The sequence below is a fragment of the Drosophila santomea genome, unplaced genomic scaffold (assembly GCF_016746245.2).
Source record: "Drosophila santomea strain STO CAGO 1482 unplaced genomic scaffold, Prin_Dsan_1.1 Segkk12_quiver_pilon_scaf, whole genome shotgun sequence".
Lineage (NCBI taxonomy): Eukaryota > Metazoa > Arthropoda > Insecta > Diptera > Drosophilidae > Drosophila > Drosophila santomea.
In genome coordinates this window covers 223,111-248,423 of record NW_025318945.1, presented here as the reverse complement: position 1 = coordinate 248,423, position 25,313 = coordinate 223,111, and the positions used below count along the sequence as shown (strand labels likewise).

General features: G+C 45.2%; 2 protein-coding genes across 3 annotated transcripts; one reads left to right on the top strand and one right to left on the bottom strand.

Annotated features, from left to right (window-relative positions):
- On the top strand, positions 1–13,896 carry LOC120457526. Of its 2 annotated transcripts, none has more exons than XM_039645071.1 (2): positions 1–208; positions 12,911–13,896. In XM_039645071.1, the coding sequence occupies exon 2, from the start codon at positions 12,932–12,934 to the stop codon at positions 13,862–13,864; it is 933 nt and encodes a 310-aa protein (XP_039501005.1). In that variant the 5' UTR covers positions 1–208; positions 12,911–12,931; the 3' UTR covers positions 13,865–13,896. The 2 variants fall into 2 exon arrangements, with proteins under 2 accessions (XP_039501005.1, XP_039501006.1); XM_039645072.2 differs by lacking the exon at positions 1–208 and adding an exon at positions 5,119–5,779.
- LOC120457527 lies at positions 6,390–24,301 on the bottom strand. Its single transcript, XM_039645073.1, has 3 exons — positions 23,181–24,301; positions 22,908–23,112; positions 6,390–6,424 (listed from the first exon to the last, which is right to left on the bottom strand). Exon 1 carries the CDS (start codon positions 23,939–23,941, stop codon positions 23,294–23,296), a length of 648 nt encoding a protein of 215 aa, XP_039501007.1. The 5' UTR covers positions 23,942–24,301; the 3' UTR covers positions 6,390–6,424; positions 22,908–23,112; positions 23,181–23,293.
- Positions 24,302–25,313: the final 1,012 nt, after the last annotated feature.

The following is a 25,313-nucleotide window of genomic DNA, read 5'->3' as shown; positions in this document are numbered from 1 at the left end:
TCCTATGTTAGTTTTAAGTTAGTCTTTATTTACAAGTGCGATAATAAAGTGCAAAAATTGAAGTCGATCCCGGGCGTTTAACTTCTGGAGGATTTCGCAGCAGCAGCCGCAGCAACAACAACTAATTCCGCCCACTCCATTTCATGGTCCTTCGAGTCCGCGACACATCCTGATCCTGCCAGCGCTCCTTGCGGAAAAATCAAGATAAGTACGGCTTTAAATACTATTCCGTCCGTGGTCGCCATTTTCGTTTTTCCAACGGCGTTTATTCTTTCCGTCCATCCGTATTAAGTGAAAAGTGAAAATTAAGTGAAAATATATAAGTACATGCGCCCAGCCACCGTGATTACTTCTTTTTTTTAAGTGCATAAACAAGCACTTTGCCAATACCGGCCCCCTAATTCGTCTCACGGTGATCCGCTGGTATCCAAGCGCATATACATATATGTCGGAGCATTGGTAGCATTATTTGAATTTAGTACAGCAACATGAATATTGTGTGTGTCAAAATTGTAATAAAGAAGAATAGAGAAAACAGAACAACCGTCATTGCTGTCTTGTATTCTTTATATCACCGAGAGTCGGCGAGAGGACTAACTGTAAATCCTCTCACTGAGTGAGACCCGTGCCTACGTGTTTGGTGTTTTGCCTCTTCCGTTGGTTCGTTCTGTGTACATCACTCGAAGAAGTGTGTGAGCGAGACTGGACTGGCTATTTGCGGTGTGTGCGAATGAGCAGGATGGCAAGTGTGTCATGAGCAAGCTGCGCAACAGATTTTGGCGACGAGCGAGCGTGCATGAAAAGAGAGAAGGCAGTCTTGGGAGAATATTCGTAGTACACAGACGATATTTTTGTGATACGACTACAAGTGGAACGATGGCACCAACGAAGGGAACGGGGCTCGCTGCTCGAGGTGCTAAGAACACTGAAGCAATTGACGCTTCGACATCAGAAGTGGGATTCGACCCTCCTAACTCTGAGTTGCGACAAATTTTGGAGCAACAAAATAGAAATTTTATGGAGTTGCTGCGAACAGTGCAGGCTAGCGCAGCGCCTCGTGAGCCAAAGACGGTGTTTTTACCAAAATACAATCCCGAAGCTGCTGGCGCCGATCCATGTGCTTGGAGTATTACGGCCGACATGATTTTTACTGATAACCCACTTGAGGGTAGTGCACTTGTGATCGCTCTCAGCAAAGCTTTGGAGGGCAATGCATCTCAATGGCTTTCACAGATCTGTTTTCCTGGCATGACTTGGGTTGAATTCAAGCAACTATTTACGCAAAGATTTGTCGGCGTAGAAACAGCTGCAGCAACACTTCTCAAGCTGCTAGAAGGACGCCCAGGGATTGGAGAGTGCATGTCGTCGTATGCAAGCCGCCTAGTCACTTCGCTAATGACGAAAATGAAAAATATGGAGCGCGAGGAATTGTTGGTGTCAGTTGTACTTGCGCATACTGCGCAACTGGACAGCAGACTGAAAAAGCTTGTGTGCACCACAAACATCAAGTCGCGTAGCGAATTGCAGCAACAGTTGCAGGTATACGAAATCGGGCAGCGTCAAGAGACTTCGAAGGCAGACACAACTTTGGGGCCAGAAAGGAAGAAGCAGAAATTTTCAAACATCATTTGCCATTATTGTGGAAAGTCAGGGCACAAAATCGCAGACTGCCGCCAGAAGAAAAGTCGGGAATCACAATCATCGGGGAGCGGGCATGCTGGAGGCGTTGGTATGAAGCCAAAAGAGCAAAAGTCGAACGTAATATGCTATAAGTGTGGACAGGCTGGACACATTTCTACTGGGTGCTCTTTGATTGGACAAAGCACTGAAAAGAGAGTTAACATATGTTCGGTAATGGAACCAAAAGGTGTGCTCGTTCATTCTGGTGAGTTCGTTGATTTTTGCTTTGATTCCGGAGCCGAGTGTTCACTCATTAAGGAAAGCGCTGCTGGGAAATTCTCTGGAAAAAGACTTCATAATGTAGTAATGCTTAAGGGTATTGGAAACGATTCTGTATGTAGCTCTACGCAAATTTTGACCAATGTTACCATTAATGACTTTATCCTGGAAATGTTATTTCATGTCATTATGGACAAGTACTTGAAACACGATATCATGATAGGCAGGGAGATTTTAAGTCAAGGTTTCGGAGTGACGATTGAGTCAGACAGATTCTGCATTTATAAAGTAAAACTGATTAATGTTGTAACTGAACCCAAAACATATGAAAATTGTATTAACGAAAATGTAGAGTTGAATGAAGCTGACAAGAGCCGTTTAATAAACGTCTTGAAACCATACATGCAACACTTTATCTCAGGAGTTCCAAAGACACAAGTTAACACAGGTCAGTTAGAAATTCGTTTAATAGATCCAAATAAAACGGTACAAAGGCGACCATATAGGCTTAGTGTAGATGAGAAGCAAACTGTTCGTGCAAAGATTGACGAGTTGTTGACGGCAAATATTATAAGACCGAGCTGTTCCCCATTTGCGAGTCCAATTTTATTGGTAAGAAAGAAAAACGGAACTGATCGCTTATGCGTCGACTATAGAGAGCTAAACGCTAATACAGTGTCGGATAAATTCCCATTGCCTCTTATCTCGGATCAAATTGCAAGGTTGCGTAGGGGAAGGTATTTTTCTTGTCTGGACATGGCCAGCGGATTCTACCAAATACCTATTCACCCAGATTCGATAGAGCGTACGGCATTTGTTACACCGGAAGGGCAGTTCGAATTTGTGGCAATGCCGTTTGGTTTAAAGAATGCTCCGTCTGTGTTTCAGCGGGCAATAATAAAAGCGTTGGGGCCACTTTCGTATTCGTATGTTGTGGTTTACATGGATGATGTATTGGTCGTGGCCGAAACTAAAATGGAGGCAATTTCAAGATTACAGACAGTCATAGAAACTCTCATTCAAGCTGGATTCTCATTTAATTTCGAAAAATGTACATTTTTAAAATCAAAAATTGAGTATCTCGGTTACGAAGTAGAGGCAGGTGAGCTTAGACCTAATCCTCGAAAGTTGCAGGCATTAGTTGAATTGCCACCTCCGCAAACGGTCACGCAGCTAAGACAGTTTATTGGACTAGCATCATACTTTCGACAATTCGTTCCAAAATTCTCTGAAACCTTAAAGCCTCTATTTTGTCTTACTTCTAAAGACAATAATAGTTTTGATTGGAAGGAAAATCATGAAGCAGTGAGAAAGGAGATAATCTTTGCATTGACCCGTAGCCCGGTATTAACAATTTTCGATCCACAATATCCGGTTGAGCTTCATACAGATGCTAGCTCTGTGGGCTATGGTGCGATACTCATGCACAAGATAAACGATAAAAACCATGTTATTGAGTACTACAGTAAATGTACAACCCCAGCAGAGTCAAGGTATAATTCATATCTTTTGGAAACCCTGGCAGTATTTAACGCAGTGAAATATTATCAACATTATTTGAAGGGTATCAAGTTTACAGTATATACCGACTGTAACTCTTTAAAGGCAAGTCAACAAAAGATTGAGTTAGATGACAAGGTATATCGATGGTGGTTGTATTTACAATCTTTTGAATTCGATATTGTGTATAGGAAGGGAAAACGCATGGCGCATGCGGACTTCCTCTCAAGAAACCCGATAACGAAAAAGTTACAGTTTGCTGCCAAAGCTCCTGAAATGCGTGTAGATTTAACTGAATTGAGTGACACCTGGCTTATAGCTGAACAGCAGCGAGATCTCGAAATAACATCTTTAATCTCTAAACTACAAAACAATGAATTGAACGAGAGTCTTGCTAGTACGTATGAGTTAAGAGCTGGTTTGCTGTATCGTAAAATTCAGAGGAATGGTAGAACCCGTTGGTTACCTGTAGTTCCAAGGTCTTATAGGTGGGCTGTCATTCACCACATTCACGAGGCTATAATGCACCTTGGTTGGGAAAAGACTCTTGACAAAGTGTATAGCTGTTACTGGTTTGTAGGAATGACGAAATACGTACGAAAGTTCGTTGACAATTGCATCACGTGCAAACTATCGAAACCACAATCTGGGAAAATACAACAAGAAATGCATCCGATTCCTAAAATCGAAATACCCTTTCATACGGTACATATAGACATCACGGGTAAACTAAGTGGCAAGAACGACCAAAAAGAGTATATTATAGTCCTTATAGATGCGTTTACAAAATACGTTTATTTACACCATACTCTGAAGATAGATGCAGCCAATTGTATAGTATCAGTGAAGGCAGTTATTTCCTTGTTTGGTGTTCCATCCCGTATCATAGCAGATCAGGGACGATGCTTTGCGGGATCTGAGTTTAAGGAGTTTTGCTCTGTGCATAATATCGAGTTGCATTTAATTGCCACAGGAGCTAGTCGAGCGAATGGACAGGTCGAGCGGGTAATGAGTACCCTTAAAAGTTTACTAACGGCGGTGGAGATAGGCCAACGTTCGTGGCAAGAGGCATTAAAAGAGGTTCAGTTAGCAATAAATTGCACAATCAATCGGGTCACTAAGTTTAGTCCGTTACAGCTTTTAATTGGAAAAGACGTAAGACCATTAGGGATGCTATCGAATATTGTTGAAGAAAAATATGATAATCTACAGAACCTAAGAGCACAAGCAAAAGTTAATATAGAAAGTAATGCTAATTATGATAAGGAAAGAAGCGATAGAAGTAAGGCAAACGTTGTAAAGCATAAAGTGGGTGATCATGTTCTGCTCAAGTGCGAAGAAAGAAATCAGACCAAACTAGATCCCAAATTTAAAGGCCCGTTTGTTATAACCGAGTTACTTGAAGGAGACCGATATTGTTTGAAGTCATTAACAAGCAAGCGAACCTACAAGTATCCTCATGAGTGTTTGAGGGCGTTACCGGTCGAGACAGTTTCTGCGGAGATGGATGAGGATATGATGAGTGGTGGCGTTGAAACAGACGCAAATGGTGGCGTTGAAACATACGCAAGAGACAGTGCCAGTGAGGGTACTAGCGTTGAAACAGACGCAATTGGTACCAGTGAGGGTACAAGTGGCGTTGAAACATACGCGAGAGACAGTGCCAGAGAGGGTACTGGCGTTGAAACAGACGCATAAAGGTGTAACGTCATAATCCAAGAGGCCTCTTCGAGAAACATAGGTAGACTTGGTGCGCTATCTGGACATTCATCTGTATGATTTGAATATCAAATTAGTTGTAAAGATTATGTTTTGAATTGATTTTAAGAAAGAGGAAGAAATACTTGAGCAGGGCATATCAACATGAATTGCTAAATTTGTACACGAGGACGTGTAAAAGTCAGGATTGGCCGTGTCGGAGCATTGGTAGCATTATTTGAATTTAGTACAGCAACATGAATATTGTGTGTGTCAAAATTGTAATAAAGAAGAATAGAGAAAACAGAACAACCGTCATTGCTGTCTTGTATTCTTTATATCACCGAGAGTCGGCGAGAGGACTAACTGTAAATCCTCTCACTGAGTGAGACCCGTGCCTACGTGTTTGGTGTTTTGCCTCTTCCGTTGGTTCGTTCTGTGTACATCACTCGAAGAAGTGTGTGAGCGAGACTGGACTGGCTATTTGCGGTGTGTGCGAATGAGCAGGATGGCAAGTGTGTCATGAGCAAGCTGCGCAACAGATTTTGGCGACGAGCGAGCGTGCATGAAAAGAGAGAAGGCAGTCTTGGGAGAATATTCGTAGTACACAGACGATATTTTTGTGATACGACTACAAGTGGAACGATGGCACCAACGAAGGGAACGGGGCTCGCTGCTCGAGGTGCTAAGAACACTGAAGCAATTGACGCTTCGACATATATATATATACATTTTTTAAAACACTGTCCAAAATTCACTATTATCGTCCGCTGCTAAACTGCTGTTTTTTGCCTCAATAAAATACAAACCACAAATTCAACTAAATTAAATCAAATATACATATACATATATTCAGCAAAATTTTACATACACATAAAATTATACATACCCATAAATATACATACCCATACATATCCATTGACATACATATATTCCAATAAAATTTACATCTACATACATATATAAGAATCACTCCATAGATTTAACCAATTTAATACACAAATAAAATATATTACCAAAAATAATAAATAATATCGAAACCGAACTGAGAACAAATTTTATCTCTTGGCTCGAAATAAAACACAAATCTCGACATACAGAATAAAATAAAACCTGACTTTTTTCTTCCGATATTACATTACATATAGATATATGTTTCTCCATACATAAATACATATTGCAAGTCCCCTGTTAAACTATAAATAATACATACATACATACATACACACAGTCGCGACTTACATAGGCTTGGCAAGTGCAAGTTCTTTCGTCTCCTCTTTGTTCTTTATTGCCCTGACAAAAAACCGGATAGCGACGAGAGAATACCCTAGAATCGAAACATAAAATAAAATAAATAAGTCCGACGACAAAATTTAAGAAAAAACTGACCCGATTATTTAATAATTATTTAAGCCAAATAATAATTTTTTACAAGCTATTTCTGGATCCTATTTCTGGTTCCTAAATTAAAATAATTCTTTATCAGTTCCACCCAAATTTATCAGCCTCCCAACTTGGCTTTTTGTTTGTTGTTTTTTTTTGGGGTTTATGTTTCGCATAGCTATTTGTTAGCTATTTTTCTATAAATCCCAATATATAGTTATTTTTCATATATTTTTTTCGGGATTTCCAATCGGTAGCTAATTTTTATAAATTATTGGCTATTATCCAGACTCCATCTGGTAGCTATTATTTAGCTATTTTTCCATAAATTCAAATTTATAGCTATTTTCTATATATTAGCTATTTTTTTTCGGGATTTCCAGTCGGTAGCGATTTTTTATAAATTATTGGCTATTACCCAGACTCCATCTGGTAGCTATTATTTAGCTATTTTTCCATAAACTCAAATTTATAGCTATTTTCTATATATTAGCTATTTTTTTTTTCGGGATTTCCAGTCGGTAGCGATTTTTTATAAATTATTGGCTATTACCCAGACTCCATGTGGTAGCTATTATTTAGCTATTTTTCCATAAATTCCAATTTATAGCTATTTTCCATATATTAGCTATTTCTTTTTTCGGAATTTCCAATCGGTAGCGATTTTTTATAAATCCTTGGCTATTATCCAGACTCCAGCTGGTAGCTATTTTTTATCTATTTTTCTAGAAATTGCAATTCATAGTTTTTTATAAATTTGAGCTATTGTTTTTCTAGACTCCAATATAGCTATATCTTCTTGTGGACTTCACTCTAGCTTTTTTTTTTTTTTTTGTGAATCCTCCTAGCTATTTTTTCACACTGAATTTTAGCTTCATTTAAGCTTATTTCACAAAAATTGCGATTTTTTTTCCTTTTGTGCTCCCATCTCCAGATCCCAATTGCAACTTTCTCCCGAATTCCGACGGGATTCTTTGTCCATCCAGATTTGGGTGCCCTCTGTGTCTGGTTCTTTTTCAATTCCACATTTTTTGCGGCGTGCAGGCCTTCTTGACTTCCTTCTCCTAGGGCATAGCTGAGCATGCCCCTAGAGGGAGACAAAAAAAAGACACCCGCACCTGGAAAAGAACAAAAGTTCAACCCACAATCTCCGCTATCCACTCGCGGTAAGCCAGTACCCAAGTCCGTTAGTCCCAGGGTCAAAACCGCGACTCCCACTCCGAAAGCAAAGGTTTTGCCATCGACCAGTTCGAAGACAACGCCTAGGTTGGTCATTTCCCGACCAGTGACGCGAGCGTCTAGTGAGTCTTCTCTATCGAGAAAATCCGAGAGTCCCTCCGCTGTCGGGACAGATTTCCTCCGCGTCACACGCTCAACCACACAGAAAATGGCATCCTCTGAGCAGCCAACGCCCGCAACAGCAGCGTTGCATAAATTCATCGCCGTCAGCGATCGCGTAAGCCTTTTCGATGCGAAGATCAACACTCCTGATCAAGCCTCTCCGTCCCTACACACGTTACAAGTCCGTCTGCAACAGGTGCGAGCCTTATGGGACAAAGTGGAAAGAGAGTACGAAACATGCTCTGACCTAATGGCCCAAGAAGGATCCCTCGACACAGTGCCTATTCTCCAGGCCAAATATGACTACTGCTACTCAGTATACGAGTCATGTGCAGCACAAATTGGCGAAACAATTGACAGAGCAACGCCTCAAGTCGCGCAAGCACCCTCTCAGCCGCTAATTTCGTCCGGCTGCCGCTTACCTCCATGCGACACGGAAGTCTTCCATGGCGACTACCTCCGATGGCCCACTTTCCGGGACCTATTCACGGCAATTTACGTAAACAACCCCAGGCTGACTCCGGTCGAGAAGCTATTCCATCTCCTTACGAAAACAAGTGGCGAAGCAAAAGCCATCGTGGCGAAATCTCCTCTCACGAATGATGGTTTTGCTTCGGCGTGGGAGGCTCTTCATGCTCTAAAGGAGCTACAATCCACGATTCAGGGGTGTTTAACAGCACTAGAGCATTCCCAGGTATCCACAGAAAACTGGGATTGTCTCTTGGTTTTCCTTTGCGCGAGCAAACTGCCCAAGCAGACCCTGTCCTTATGGGAACGAACAGTCGCTAACTGCCAAATCCGAGATCCCAGCTTGGGAAGAAATGAATGCCTTCCTGAGCGAAAGGTATCGGACATTGGAAGCCATCGAAGATATGAAACCGACTCAGGCGGTTCCAAAAAGGCTTCAATCCTTCGAGACAAAGGTCAGCACCAAACAGAAAGGGTGTGACTTATGTTCTAAGGAGAACCATCCGGTAGAATTGTGCCCGCGTTTTCTTCAAATGTCTGTTGACTCGCGCTCCGGCTATATAAAAAAGAAGCAGCTATGTCTGAATTGTTTTGCCAGAGGTCACCAGCTACGTGACTGCACAAGCACACACAGCTGCTTTACATGTAAGGGCAGGCACCATACGCTGCTGCATCGCAGCCCCCCAAATTCCGAAAATGCGAGTTCCTCAACCTCGCCCCCTACACAGCAACCTCCGAGACCCTCCAGCAGAAATGCATCGGCAAGCACCTCAGCGGTGCAAACTTTTTTCGCGTCCGGCACTTCAGCCGGACGCCATTGACGTGTGCCATTTGGGGACGAACTACCGAGCCCGAGCCTTAAACGCCTCAGAACGCCTGTTCAACCTCATCAAGTTGCCATTCCGCAACACCCAGACCCAAGTCTCCGGGTTAAATCATTCGGTCTCCGCGAAATCCTCGAAGCTGTGTCACTTCGGGATTCGCTCTCCTACTAAGCCAGGTCTACAGTGAGACACTGAAGCGTACGTCCTTCCGGAGCTCTCAGACAAACTGCCCTCCTATCCGATCCCTCGGAATTCTTTGAAGGACCTGCCCGCACTCCGCTGGGCAGATCCTACCTTTTTTGAGAGCTCTCAAATTGATGTATTGATCGGGGCTGACATTCTACCATCCATAATGATGGATGGCACCCGACAAAATATTTGCGGCTCGCTCCTGGGCCAAGAAACTATTTTCGGGTGGGTGCTAACGGGGCCGATTTTTAAGGGTAAGCCGAAACGGGTCGCATCCTTCACGACCCAGGTGCACCAAATAGGCGACCCTGATTCGCTCGACACGCTTCTCAGCAAGTTCTGGCAGGTGGAGGATCTACCAGTAAAGATGGTAAAAGAGTCGGACTCCTATTGTGAAAGGAACTTCCTCCAAACAACAACAAAAGACGCAAGCGGGAGGTACGTGGTGACGCTCCCGTTGCGTGACCCCGAGAATACCGGATCCGATTTAGGATATTCAAGGTCCATTGCGTTAGCTCAGTTTCTTAGAAACGAAAATCGTTTAAAAAGAGACTTTCCCTTAAAAGAGCAATATGACAGCGTGATCCAGGAGTACCTGGATCTGGGTCATATGAAAGAAGTTTCGCCGACTCACAATTCTCCCTCGTACCATCTTCCTCATCACGCGGTAGTTAAGCCCGAAAGCACCACTACAAAGCTTCGCGTTGTATTCAACGCTTCAAGTCCGTCGGCAAATGGGACCAGCTTAAATGATATCCTTCATGCTGGTCCAGTCCTACAATCCGATCAAACGATCCAGGTCCTGAAATGGCGTTATTTTCAATACGTCTTCAGTGCAGACATTACGAAAATGTATCGTCAGATCTGGGTCGACCCAAAACATACCCCGTTTCAAAGAATTCTGTTCCGAAACAAGGAAGGAGATATCCGAGACTTTGAACTAAAAACAGTGACCTTCGGGGTCAACTGCGCCCCCTTCCTCGCCATTCGAGTCTTGCAACAGCTGGCAGAGGATATCCAAGTGCCATTTCCAAATGCCAGCCGCATCATCCAGCAGCACATGTACGTCGACGACGTTCTGGCAGGGGCGAATTCCGTAAACGAAGCCCAAAGTTCGATTCGAGAGTTGCAAGCAGCCCTAGTGCCTCCGGGTTTCCGCTAAGAAAGTGGACCTCGAACAACAAAAGCGTCCTTAAAGACGTCCCGGCCGAACACCTCCTTCTTAGCGAGTTCCTCGACATCGATGCCGAAAGCAAGGCCAAGACGCTCGGTATTCGGTGGAGGGCAAAGTCCGACGAATTCTATTTCGTTCCCCCCGAAATAGTTGTGGAACCCTCCTATACAAAGCGAGAAGTTTTGTCCCAAATCGCTAGGTTGTTCGATCCTGCCGGGTGGCTCGCGCCGTTCATAATCCGTTCAAAAATCCATTCAGAACTTAGGCTGGGACGATAAGCTTCCCACTGAAATGAGACAGCGGAGGCAATCGTTTTTAGACGAGTATTCCGACCTCAACCAGATCCGCGTTCCGAGAGGTAATCATAGAGCACCACGGTTTCTGTGACGCGTCTCAGAGAGCCTATGGAGCGGCTATATACATCCGCGTCGAGATGGGGCAAAAGATCCTGACTCGCCTGCTTACAGCCAAAACACGGGTGGCCCCGGTAAAAACCGTCTCCCTTCCTCGGCTAGAGCTCTGTGGTGCCGTGCTGTTAACCGAAATGGTGACAGCAATCCTTCCGCACATGCCCTCCGCCAGTTCAGATATCCGCTGCTGGACAGATTCCACAATCGTCTTAGCCTGGCTACGAAAGCCTGCGTGCAACTGGACCACATTTGTGGCCAACAGAGTTGCCAAGATCACGCAGGCGACGCCAGTCGACTGTTGGGCACACGTTCGCAAAGAACAAAACTCCTACATGAATTGGCAGAAAACCATCTCTAGTGGCACGGACCAGAGTGGCTGCAAGGGCCACGAGAGCTATGGCCAGCACAAAGCGACACTCTTCCAGTGACAGAGCTAGAGCAGCGCGCGGTCAAAGTGCATTTTGTCAAGGCCCCGTCCATCGACTTTCTCGAACGTTTCTCCAAATTGGACAAGGCCCTGCGAGTTCTGGTCTATGTTCAACGCTTCCTTAAACGCTACCGCAAAGGTTCGTTCTTGCCCAATTCACGCCCTACAAGTGAAGAGATCCGAGAGGCAGAACGAACTCTGACCTCCATTGGGCAGCGCAGAGCATATGGCCAAGAGCTTCAGCATCTGACCGAGAAAAGGCCTCTTCCAGTGTCAAGTCCTTTGGTGAATTTGTTCCCGTTCATTGACCAACACGGCCTTTTAAGGGCGTGCGGCCGTCCAAAACCCTGCAATATGATGAACGTCATCCGATTATTCTCCCCTATGACTGTAGACTGTCGCGACTCATCGTCCAATTTACCCACCAGATTACTCTTCATGGCGGTAGTCAATTGATCGTACGCCTGATCCGATCGAAGTATTGGATTCCTAAAATCAAGAATCTGGTGAAGGCTGTGGTCAATCCGTGTAAGATTTGCACGATTTACAAGAAGAGACTCCAAACACAGCTGATGGGCGATTTCCCGACAGATAGAGTCTCCTTCTCGAGGGCGTTCACCTACACGGGTATCGACTATGCCGTCCCTTTCGAAATAAACGAAATAACGAAGGGATATGTTTGTGTGTTTGCGTGCTTTTCCACGAAGGCTATCCATTTGGAACCCACTTCCGATCTAACAACCTAGAAATTTCTAGCGGCCTTTGCTCGTTTCGTAGCGAGGCGCGGTTGTCCTCAGCGGGTCCATTCGGATAATGGTAAGACCTTTGTGGGGGCGGCAACTTTGATTTCCAGGGACTTTCTCCAAGCTATCAAAGAGTCCGTGACTGATGCATATAGCCATCAGGGACTCGTATGGCGGTTCATCCCATCAGGGGCTCCACATATGGGGGGTTTGTGGGAAGCAGGGGTGAAAAGATTCAAAACCCTGTTCCTTAAATCGACGTCAGCCCGCAAATATACATTTGAGGAGCTGGCGACGCTTCTCGCTAAGATTGAGGCTTGCCTCAACTCTAGACCCCTCTCCCCTATGTCCGAAGATTCCTCAGATTTGCTGGCCCTCACACCAGGCCATTTCCTTATTGGAGGGCCGTTGCTTTCCACGGCGGAACCCGAGATAAAGGGCGAAGCCAAGTCGATAATAAATCGATGGCAACACCTCAAGGCACAACATCAGCAGTTTAGTGCACGGTGGAAAAAGGAGTATCTTAAAGAACTCCATAAACGAAACAAATGGCAATTTCCGACCAGGAACCTCCAAGCCGACGATATGGTAGTTGTCAAGAAGGAACAATCTACCACCAAACGAATGGCGGCTCGGCAGAATCGTTTCTGCCTTTCCAGGAGCCGACGACCGCATTCGAGTCGTTGAGATCCGTACGTCTCGCGGCACCATAAAATGCCCTGTCCACAAAGTTATTCTTCTATCGATGGAGGACAAAGGGTCCTCCGTTCCTAGTGATTAGGGCACTTCCCCCATTCCGGGGCCCAAATAGTAGTCGGCTCATACTAAGCTTTTTTATTTTCTTTTATTGGCAGACTTACTTACTTCCTACAGTAATGGCTCCTCGTCCTCGTGCCACCCAGTCGTTGGAGAGCAGACGTACTCGAGGTATTAAATCCTACCGCTGCCGAGTCTGCTCTGGAATCCATCCTCTTCGGAAGTGCAAGAGGTTCCACAAACTGAGCGCTGAAAAGCGCCTTCGGGCAGTACTTATCAATAAGTACTGCTCGAACTGCCTCGCCCATCAGCACTCAGGAGGAGACTGCCGCAGCCAAGAGGGATGCAAGAAGTGTGGAGGAGACCACCACACTCTCCTCCACATGCATGAGGTCCTCCCCGCTCCGACCCCGGCAGCGCTACCAGCTCCGACGCGCAGAGAGCGCCATCCCGCTGCACCTCGTCCGGTCCGGATTTCCCGCACTCCGCCACCAGCCCCAGTCGCCAACAATCGCCCGTGTCCGAAGGTCTCCGTCGCGTCTCCGGCGGTGGCAACGGGGCAGCAGAAGGCTGTCCCCATCCTGCCTACAGCCATCGTCGTGCTGGACACGGGCTCGAAGACCTTCGAGACCGGGGCCATGATCGACCCATGCATGCCGGTGCGCAGCATCGACCGGTCGTTGGCGGCTGCGTTCCATGTGCCCATCACCCGGCTGGGAGACGACGAGGTCTGCTCGGTGACACTCCGGTCCCGAACAAGCACCTTCCGACTCAACGTCGTCCTGAAGATCGAACCCAGCCTAAGGATCCGGACACCCATCCGAGCTCTGATCGACTGCGCAAGGGCCAAGTTTGACGGTGTTCGGCTCGCGGACGAGCGCTTCTACCGGCCGGCCTCCATCTCCCTCGTGTTGGGATCAGATGTATATGCCAATCTGATCCAACCGGGGTTCTTAAAATTGAGGATGGGTTGCCCGTCGCGCAGAACACGATGTTCGGATGGACCGTTTCTGGAGCGTGCACGGAATGAAGAGGCCGATCCTGCTGTCTAGCCGGCCAGGGATACCTTTGCCTACGCAAGGGGGGGGGGGGGGATGAATGTTCACGCCAGAAGGGCGCAAACAGTTGAGCGGCAGTGTAAGCGGCCAATGCTTGTACTCAAAGCTCCTCCACGGCTCGCAAGCACCGCTGCTCGCGCTCTCCATCTCTCCTCTCGCTCTCCCTCCTTCCCGCAAGGTATTCACCACTCCGCGGTCCCGCGGTGTTTCCTTAGTTTTAAGTTAGTCTTAATTTACAAGTGCGATAATAAAGTGCAAAAATTGAAGTCGATCCCGGGCGTTTAACTTCTGGAGGATTTCGCAGCAGCAGCCGCAGCAACAACAACTAATTCCGCCCACTCCATTTCAATTGGATAGGCAATAAGAAAAATAAACGAACACACAATTAAACACTGTTAACAAGGTCAACAAACATATATAGTACGTGCAATTATATAAATATTTAAGATACAAAATCATTATATATGTAACTACAGACAAAAAAAATGTAAACCATGATCAGAGGATCAGCTAGTCAGGACGGCCGAGTTGTAGTAGATACCCTTTAGGCCCACAGTACCATGTATGTATCATGTAGTAGTTTAGGTTAACGTATGAAGCCCATGGTGGCAGAGAGAAGTATACGATCATATCCCCGTTATAAGTAAGAACAATACTGTTGTCCCGCTCTTACTTATAAGCTAGCTTTAAGAGATAACAATGTACATACACCTAGCTCTCACGCATACAGACACGCATGAGAGAGCATAAGTAAAACGAAGAAGCAAAGCGCGGCATTCGGTCGCTGGTTCTTGGAGAGTAAAGTCGATAATAAAGAGAAACTTAATTAAGCAAAGCGTCGCACCGGAGTTGGTTCAAGCGTTTACAACATTTAAGAGGCTAAGAGAGATACTGGCATCAGAAGATGTTCTTCTTTCATACCCAGACTTCAAAAAACCTTTCGACTTAACGACGGATGCATCTGGGTCGGACTTGGAGACGTATTATCCCAAGACAAGCGCCCAATTACAATGATATCGCGCACGCTGCGTGATAATGAAAAAAATTTTGCAACCAACGAGCGAGAGATTCTTGCCGTAGTTTGGGCGCTTAACAACCTTCGTAATTACATATACGGTGTAAAATTATTGAGCGTCTACACCGACCACCAACAACTCACTTTCGCCATCTCGGACAAAAATCCTAATGCGAAGCTAAAACGTTGGAATGGGATTATCGAAGACTATGGGGCAAAAATTATTTACACGCCAGGAAAAGAAAACCCAGTACCAGACGCGTTATCTCGTCAGAACGTAAGCGCATTAGAAGACTCATACGAGTCAGACGTATTATCTTGCCAAAGCAAAACGGTTTGTAAAGACACATACGAGTCAGACGCAGCCACAATACTTAGCGAAAAAGCACTGACCTATACCATCGACACAACAGACAAGTCAATTAATTGCTTCAGGAATCAGATCATTATACATATAAGAAGATAAAAATTCTTGAGTGATTAACCTAATTCTCTTTAAAAACAAATTGAGGCACGTAATAAGATTTTCCGACCGGGAAAACCTTATAAACACCATTAAAGATGTGGTGAATGCGGGAGTCGTCAACGCAATACATTGCACAATTACAATCCTAGCATTTATTCAACACTCACTAATTGAAGCATTCCCAAATACCACATTTAGATATTCAAAACATGTGGTGCAACATATTACAGACAAAACGGAAGAAAGGGAAAACGCCACTGCCGAACACAATAGGGCCCAATGCTTCGCCTAACAACGGAAACGGCATCTAACTGCAAGATCTGTTCTTTGGCCATGTAGTATAGTCGACACCCCAATAAACATAAAATCGGACAGACGCCAATTCTCTCTTATGCTGGAGAAATACTCCACATCGATATATTCTCAACAGATGGGACCCTCTTTCTTACGTGTGTTGACAAAATTTCAAAATTCGCCATTGTACAGGCAATCGCATCAAGGGCAAGGGCATCACCATAATTAAATATAGCCAACTTTTTTCCAAACATAAAAACCATCTATTGCGACAACGAAAGGTCACTAAATTCAGAAACTATTAAATAGTCCTCCTCAACAATTTTAAAATTTCTATCGCACCACCTTTACATAGTACTTCCAACGAACAAGTAGAACGGTTTCACGGCACACTGGCAGAAATAGCCCGATGCCTGAAAATAGAAAAAGGGATAAACGACACGACAGAGATAATTCTATTAGCAACTGCCCGGTATAATAGAACCATACATTCGGTAATGGACAAAAACCCTATAAAAATAATACACTCAACACCAGTAGAATTCGAGAAAAAAATCAGCGAGAAAATTTAACAAGCACAGAATAAGAGCTTGGAAACATCTAATAAAGAGAAGACAGGTAAAAATTACAAAGTAAAAAATTCCTAAAGTCAAACGAGCTCTTGGGAAACAAACTTTCGCCGCTTTGCTCCGAACAAACCATCGAAGCAGACCTGGGGACCACGGTTCTTATTAAAGGGCGGTTGATTCATAAGGACAATCTACGCTAAACACTCCAGAGAGATTATTGACTTTTTTCATATTCTTTTTAGGCTACGAAATTATCTTTTAGTCCTCGTACTTACGACCGCTAGAACGAACGCGACAAGAAGACTCAATGACTACACGAACGCGGACTACATCCCAATAGAAGATGGCAAAATTGTCATCTGGGATTCTTACGGATACGTACAGCACTCGACGAACATGACGACTTATGAAGACTACGCTGACCCGACAGGACCACGGTTATAATGACGGACCTAACACATAGCATAAATTTAATCGGGACTGCACTAAAAGTTATCGCCGGTAACCCCGACTTTAACGATTGGGAGCAGGTGAAATTCAATCAGAAACAGCTGTTAAGAACGGGGGAAGGGAAAACAGAGTTAAACATTAAATTCGAAAAGCGCCTAAACGAACTTGCAGCTGCAACAAATCAAATCCAAAAATTCGAGGCAGACAGGGAACCCACCTTTTAGAGATTATCTTAGCTAAAAATAGGATTGTAATTACAGATCTTGAGAATATTTAAATGGGCCTAACCCTAGCTAAACTTAACGTTGCAAGTCCAGCGATACTGGACGACTCTGATATTGGCGAATTGAAAGACAGACAGCCTACTGACATTAGCGTAATAGATTTATTTTATTTAGCATTAATGTTTTCCAAAATTTTTCATTTCCGCATTAAATTCCCTAGTCCTAAGCTTATGTGTAAAAAGATAACTGTTTTCCCAGTTCAGCGCCATAAGAGGATCCTAGACTTCGAAAGAGGAAACCATGTAACTGAATGCCCCAGTTCAGCGCCATAAGAGGATCCTAGACTTCGAAAGGAAACCATGTAACTGAATGCCCGACACGAAACATCAACATCGGCCAATGCAGAACGACAGTCGGTGCGACGTTCTGCAGGGAGCTCCAAAATGGCACCAAAGCAGATAATTCCGGAGCACTGCTCCACGCTTCGGGGTCACTTGGGTCCAATCACCGTAGTTGACCACGGCACCCTGATCATAAACGACGCCAATATGACCGTAACCGACGGTCAAGGACGAGAACAAAAGGTATCAGGAACCCACTTGGTAACCTATTCCGATAGAGTGGCACTTAACGGAACCTGGTTCATCAACCACATGGGAAACTCGAAAAAGAAACCCGCTGTCTCGGCCATGGCCGCGGTCAACATCACGGCATGAACAACCGGCTGAGTCTCCCATTTCTCCACGAGTTAAGTTTGAGAAGCCTCCACCACATAGGGACCCTCAGGGAGGAACTCACTTCAGGCTCCCTCCTCAGCAACTCACTCGCCGTACTCATCGCCTTCTTACTGTGCTATACCGTCTGGCTCGGATACCATCACCTGAAGGACAGGAGGCGAACAAAACCGGGAACTGGCACTGATGTGGACGGAGACCACTTTAAAAGGGGAGAAGTTAGCACAGGCGGTTCTCACGGAGAGAAACTGCCGAATGGCAGGCCACCATATGCGGTGGCGCATTCCAAGGGCAGTTGCCCGGAGCCCAGTCGGAGCACGCGCTTCGGAGACTGCGCTTCAGCGAGGCAGAGGCCTCAAGCTGGGAAACGGGTAGCTCTTTAATTTAGTCTAATTTTGTACTACGGGGTTTAACAAACTCGACCATTTAATTTAAACCCTCGGCCTAACGGGAGAGCGGATAATAAAGTTATCAAAATATTAAACTACCAACTGAGTGATTTGTTAACTTACACATTGTGTATCAGTTTGCTATATCAACATTGTATATAAGTTTGTTTCGCATCATCGCTCTCTAGCAACATGCGAAGAGGCAGATCGCGAACGGAGAGAGTCAGTGAAAGGCTTACGCTACTACAAGTGCGAATACATTAAAGCGAGAAACTGAGTTGTGCGTTTGCGTTTTACCCCTGCATATTTATGATGATGAAAAATTTTGTTTACAAATAATATCTTTTTCTTATAACTTAATAATAAATAATGCTAATAAGTATATCAAAATATTACTTAAAATAACTTTATAAAATTACGTTTTTTTTTAAAGGGCTGGAGATGTGGCGCACACATCAAATCACAATGTGTATGTAAGCCTCTTCAAGGCACAAGCATGTCTTAATTGGCATAAAATAAGAACACACATGCAGTGTCGGCATGTTTTACCACTCCATAAGAAACGATTCCGTTAATACTTAATACATACTTAGTACATAAGAGCGACGTCTCTGCCAAGGGCAGAGACATAAGCACATACTTAGACATAAGCATATAGTATCCAAGTAAAGAACAGAGAACGGACCTATGTTCCATTTAAATTAAAGTGTTGGAAGTTGTATATGAGAAAACGGTATAAAATTCCGATTAGCGAAAAATAAAACGTTCTGTTGCGTTGTCAGCGTAGCGGTATACGTTGAAGGGTGCGGTACGAGCTGCACCTTAAAAGACACAAAAAAACTGTTGCTTGTAATTCTAACGTCGTCTGTCAAACAAATTGCAGACCTAAGATTTAATCTGTGTATTGACCTAAGAACTAATTATAAATTCGAAACATTTTTACTATCCGACTCGTAACTACAGAAGTGGGTCAAAGACACGTTTATGGGTGCCTGAATATATATACTTTATGTCTGTACGTCTGTCCGTCCGTCTGTCCGTACGTCCGTTCGTCCGTCCGTCGGTCCGTCCGTCTGTCCGTCCGTCCGTCTGTCCGTCTGTCCGTCTGTCCGTCCGTCTGTCCGTCCGTCTGTCCATCCGTATGAACTTCGAGATCTCAGGAACTTTAAAAGCTTGAAAGTTGAGATTAAGCATACAGACTCCAGAGACATAGACGCAGCGCAAGTTTATCGATGTATGTTGCCACGCCCGCTCTAACGCCCACAAACCGTCAAAAACTGTCAGTGTTGAAGACTGCTTCGCACTTCCACTAGCTGAGTAACGGGTATCAGATAGTCGGGGAACTCGACTATAGCGTTCTCTCTTGTTTAATATTCGAAAGCCACGACGAAGGAATGTTGGCAATAAAGAATGCGGCGAGGGAAAACGATATACAGTAGGTCAAGCTGAGCAAAATATGGATTTATTATTGCTCAATATTTAGGATTTTTAATAACAAGCAAGGGAATACAGGCCAATTACTGATTTTCCAGTACCAGATAAGGTGCATGGTGTCAGAAGCTTTTTGGGATTGTGTGCATATTTCAGAAGATTCAGTAAGGGTTTTTCAACTATTGCAAAACTGACTTATTGAAGAAAGACAAAGAATTTAAGTTTGAGGAAAAAGAGTTAAAATGCAATGAAACACCTAGAAAAAGTTGGTGGAAGCTCCAGTGCTAGGTTTTTATTATTATAAGGATGAAATAGAGTTATATATAGATGCAAGTGCACAAGGTTTTGTTGCAGTGTTATAATATAGGAAATGGCACCCTATATTTTATTACTCGAAAGCCACGACAAAGGATAAGGCCTGTATTAAGATTTCGAATTTATGTACAGGGAAAGAGATTTAAACCGCATTAACGTTAACGTTAAATAAAGTGAAATTAAACCATCGGATTGCGAGATGAGCATTAGAACTATTAGGGTACGGTTTTGAGGTAGTTAAGTTGAAAGATATTAGGAAAAAGTTAGAGAAAGGTTAGGTTAGGTCAGAAGGCCCTCACGGAGCCGCGCATTGGCCATTTCCGAATGTTTCTTTATGGACCTAGAGAATGTTTACGCGGTTTTCGAAATATTTTAGGATCGAGGTATTTTTCGCGGCGTCAAGTAGTTCGCCTGGATTTTTCCTGGAGGCATCTTTTAACGATGCCAGAACCGGAGCGCCTAGGTAGTTTATTCGTGCCCTTGTTAGGGCCGAACATTTGCAAATGAGATGCTCCAAGGTTTCGATTGCCTCAAATTCATCACATTTCCGGCATTTGGCGTTGTCGGTGCCCAGTTTGACTGCGTGTGCCGCAGCTAGGCAGCGACATGTAGGAATTCCCATTAACAGTCAGCATTCTTTCCTTGGAAGATGCAGCACGTAGTGGCTGAGTTTTGGGTGGCGCTCCTTGAACATGATTTTTGAAATTTAGCAGATGGGTGAAGTTCTCCTCCATCTGCTTTTGGCTCTTGTGTCCGCCCGTCTTTCCAGTTCGCTTTGTAGCGTTCTAAGGGAGACAGGAATGTTTTCTGATCTTTCATTCGCCAGTCCGACGCCTTTCTTTGCAAGTTCGGCTGCCGTCTCATTAGCATCGATGCCCTGGTGGCTGGGAACCCAGTAGATCGCCGCTTGACTATCGACGAACAAGTTGACCGCTTCATGTGGGCGGTCAATGCTCTGCGCAAGCTCTGCCGCTTTCCCTATGGCGAATACTTCCGCCTGTAATATGCTGCATTGGCTTGGTAGCTTATACGACAGTCTCATTTCAGGGTTTGTACAGTATATGCCCGCTCCAACTCCTCCTTTTATCTTGGAGCCGTCGGTGTATATTTGGAGGTGTTGAGCATGGTCCTGACCTGTTTTCCAGTCGTCTGGTCCCATGAATGTTGTTGTTCTTACATCCGGGCACGTTCTGGTGACAATGTGGTCAGATATACTGCTCATGTCTCGACCAACTATTCCCTGATGCAACTAGGCGTTGTGCAGCCGTTCCTGCAATCATTTGCGCGTGGATGTCTAGGGGATCAACTCCAATTATAGTTTCGATTTCTTTTGTGAGGGTTGACCTCAGCGCCCCTGTTATGCAGAGTGCCTGCCACTGAGTTCTCTCCATAAGCTTGTTGTATGTCGTCTTTTTCATGGCCTGGCACCACACTAAGACTCCATATATCAGAGTTGGACACACCACATAGATGTAAACCCAGTGCATTAGAGCGGGTGAGAGGCCCCATGTGCTGCTAAGTATCTTCTTGGATGCATATAGCGCTATGGTGGCCTTTTCAACCCTCTCTGGTACATTGGGATTCCATGTCAGCTTGCTGTCTAAAACAATTCCGAGGTACTTGACCTGTGTCTTCGGGGTTAGCCTGGTTGAGTTAATCTTCGGGGGGACCCATAGCGGCACCTTGTATCTCTTCGTGAAGAGAATGTGGTCCGCCTTGTCCGCGTTGATAGTGAGTCCTACCTTCTTCGCCCACTCACATATCTCCGTGAGCGTTTATTCAAATCTCTTGATCAGGTCATCTACCAACAGATTCCACAGGAGAGGCGACAGGACCCCCGTCTACAGCTTAGAAGATTTCTTATCCATAAATTGATAGCGGGGGGCGTGTTGGCCGCTTAAAGGCGGTCCATTATAGCGTCTGTGGTCACGTTGTTAAATGCTCCGGATATATCCACAAACACTCCGAGAGCATATTCTTGGTTATGCAGGGCTTTCTCAATGGTGGTTACTAATGAGTGTATTGCCGTCTCCACTGATTTACCTTTCGTGTAAGCGTGCTTGTTGGATGACAGCAGTCGTTACACATCGTTTCTGATGTATATGTCCAGTAGCTTTTCTAGCGTCTTGAGTAAGAAAGAGGTTAGACTAGTCGGCCTGTAAGCCTTGGGGCTCATATGGCTGCACTTCCCTGCTTTTGGCAGGAAGACAATCCTAGAGGTCCTCCATTGGATAGGGATATAGCCCGCGCTTAAGCAAGCTGTGAATATAGCGTGTAGCCATGGGGTGATCACTTCTTTGGTCACCTGTAGCTTGGCTGGAAATATTACATTTAGTCCCGGTACTTTTATTCCCGCAATGGAGTCTATAGCCCATTGGATTCTTCTAGAGGATATTATATCTGTTGGGAGATGCTTTTCTGCAGTTACGTGGTCCTGGTGCTTGTTGGCATCGGATATCTCGGTGCATCCTGGGAAGTGAGCATGCATTAGTGTCAGTCCACTGTCCGTCATCGCGTTTGAGCTGACTCTGTATGGTTGGCTGCTTCTATAGCAGCTTTCGGAGTCTATCCGTTTCTGGGGTCTCGATATTGGAGCAGAAGTTTCTCCACGAGCTTCTTTGTGCCCTGCGTATTTTCTTCTTGTAATCCCTGAGTAGAATCTTGTATTCCCCATTGATTATATGATTATTCTAAAAATTCTCGGAGGTTATTGCGTAGAAGCAAAAGATTACCGTTCCACTAGGGTGGCCTGGTCCTCTTCCTGACTCTAGATGTCGGGCATGCTGCGCGTTGCGCATCTAATAATTCCCTGGAGGGGGTCTCTAGGGACTTTTCTATGTCTTCAGCGGATTTTACTAGGCCCGGGCCAGTCGCGAGTCGTGTCGAGATTATCTTTTTGAACTTTCCCCAGTTAGTGTTCCGGTGGTTTCTGAAAGAGGTTGGTTTGGGAGAATGGTCGAATTCGTATGTACTTATGATCTTAGAAAGATGGTCTCTCAAGGACTCTCCTTTCTGAAAACATAGTACTTTGTACCCTTACGAGTGTTAGGTCTAGCACGTTCGAGGAGGTGGGACCTACAAAGGTATGCTCTTACCCCACGTTAGCTATGCGTAGGTTAGTTGATAGTAAAAAGTTTAAGAGTGACTCACCTCTGTTGTTGATGTCGGGGCTCCCCCACACGCAGTGATGCGCATTGGCGTCTGCACCCACAATCAGTTGCTGGTCGTTCGGGCTGGCTTCCACCATGCTCCTGAGTTCCTTCGGTGGGCCGTCCTATCATGTGCCTTGTAGCAGGAAGCTACCAGAAGGCGCTTCCTCTTGCTCTCCAGCATCACAACAGTCCGGTCATCCGTGCTGTAATGAGACATAAGGCTTGCATGCAGGCCCTTCCGTACAAGTACGGCTGTTCTGTTTCTGCTTACCGATGATGTCCGACGACGGCATTGCCGAGGCAATCCATGGCTCTTGGACCAAAGCTATGTCGGCGGACCCTTGCTCCAGGGTGATGTGAAGTTCCCCCGACACGATCTTGCTTTTATGAAGATTGAGCTGCAGCACCCTCAGTGGCATGCTTACTAGGCTCATCTCCATTCGACGGGTTGACTGTCAACGTCAGGCTACCGTCCTCCTCGTCCGCCTCGTTCAGCGAAAGTCCCAGGGCGGCTTTTGTGGTGGTTTCCAGACCTAGGTCTTTTTCTACCTCGCCTGCCTTCAGGGTGTGAGTATCCTTATTCTCGGGATGGCGTTTTTTGAGGCGCAGGAACAGGCTCCCATGCCCCACGCCATCTTCCCGTACCTCGGATAGAGGATGTTCTTGACTCTGTCGCTGCAGCAGCTTCAGCGCCCGGTCTCCTTGGATTGCGATGGGTAAGAGAACCTTCGCCTTAGGAATGGACGGGATTGGTCCTGCCTCCTTCGGCCAGCGTCGCCGCTTGCTCCCCGGTGCGTCCTTATTGGCTCTCTCGGTTGAGCGTTGACTCTTGTTGGCAAGCGACTCCTCCACCTTGTTGGCGAATCCGCCCGTGGATGCCATGTTAGGGAGGTTGGCGAAGTGCAGCCTGCCCTCTGCGACCCTTTGCTCGGCCCAGGTAAGCTTTGCCTTCCCCTGTGGGGATAGGGCGGCTTTTCCCTTGAGCCGGCTCAGGATGCGAAGGGCGGCTTTGTACTGCGCCTTAGCCTTCATCCCCTCGCTTGAACGCTTCGGCCCGTCCCTGCCCGGGGATCTGGTGCCTGGTTTCGGCGAGCGGAGAAGGCTTTCCTGCTCTTCTTTAGAGAGCTGCACGCTCTCCAGGTCCGAAGCTATATCGACAATGACACCTGAGCGGCTTAGCTTCCCTTGCGTCGTTGTTGTGGCAGTAGCATTTAAACTGACATGACCTGCTCCCGTCAAAACAGAGGTGTGACCGTTGGTGACACGCAGAGGGGATTGCTTCCCTCCTACACATCGATCATAATGGACCGGTAGATAACTATTATTGAAGATGTACCATTTTTTTTAATAATACCAAACAAAGAAGTATAATTTGGAACTGAGCAAAAGGGGAAAGTTATTGATGAGTTAAGACAAAAATAGAAGCGTTAGATACCTTAGTGAAATTAGAGACTTGAAAGAAATTAGAAAGAAAGGAGCGGAATCCGAATTAAGAGCACAGAGTGATAATGAAAAAAGATATAATAGTAAGTAAGGAATTTCGATAGTACAGGGAACATATAGTTCCCTCGATAAATTCCGTAAAATATAAACAGGAATAAGACATTCAAAGTTCACGGAACTCTTATTTCATTAGTGTGACCGCCTCTTGGCTGCGGCGCAGCGTAACTGAAATAATAAAATTCACATATAATAATGTTGAACATTAATATAGGCGCACTTCTTTTATCAACATCACGGTTCCCTTGAAACATGATTTCTGAAGAAGGGAGTAATGCTTCAGGATCGGGCGTGTTATCTCTCCAGTTGCTGTCTTTAGCTTTACAGAGCGCACGTGTCCATTTGGTCCAGGATAAGTTTCAACTACGCGTGCTAAGAGCCAAGCAGCTGGTGGCTGACTAGAATCCTTGCCAAGTACCAGATATGTTGGCTTTCTTATTATTCCACTTGTGACGGTGTTGCATTGTTGTTAAATATTCTTGGTATCATCTTTTCCAAAATCCTTGGTACATGGATTGTAAATGCTGACAATAGTCCAAGCGATAAATTAGCAAATGAGTTAGATGTCCTTCCGGAATGTGTGACCAAAGACAAAGAGCTCATCTCCTATTGTCCGTGATTTTCTGAAAGTAAAGAACAGAACATTTAGAACAGAACAGAACTTTACGGATCGCCCAGCCACGATGGGCACGTCCACCAAAGGTCAAATTTGAGCAGGTCAGATGCCAGCATGCCCCGAGACACGCAGTTCGCAGGATTTTTCATGGTGTTAACTTGACGCCATGCATTGCGTGGAATATCATCGAGATCGACGTAGCGTGTCCCAGCCAAGTTCCAAATAGTCACGCATAAACTTAACATTACTGTGTATGCAAATCGGAGTTTTGTTTCAGATGGCGTTTTA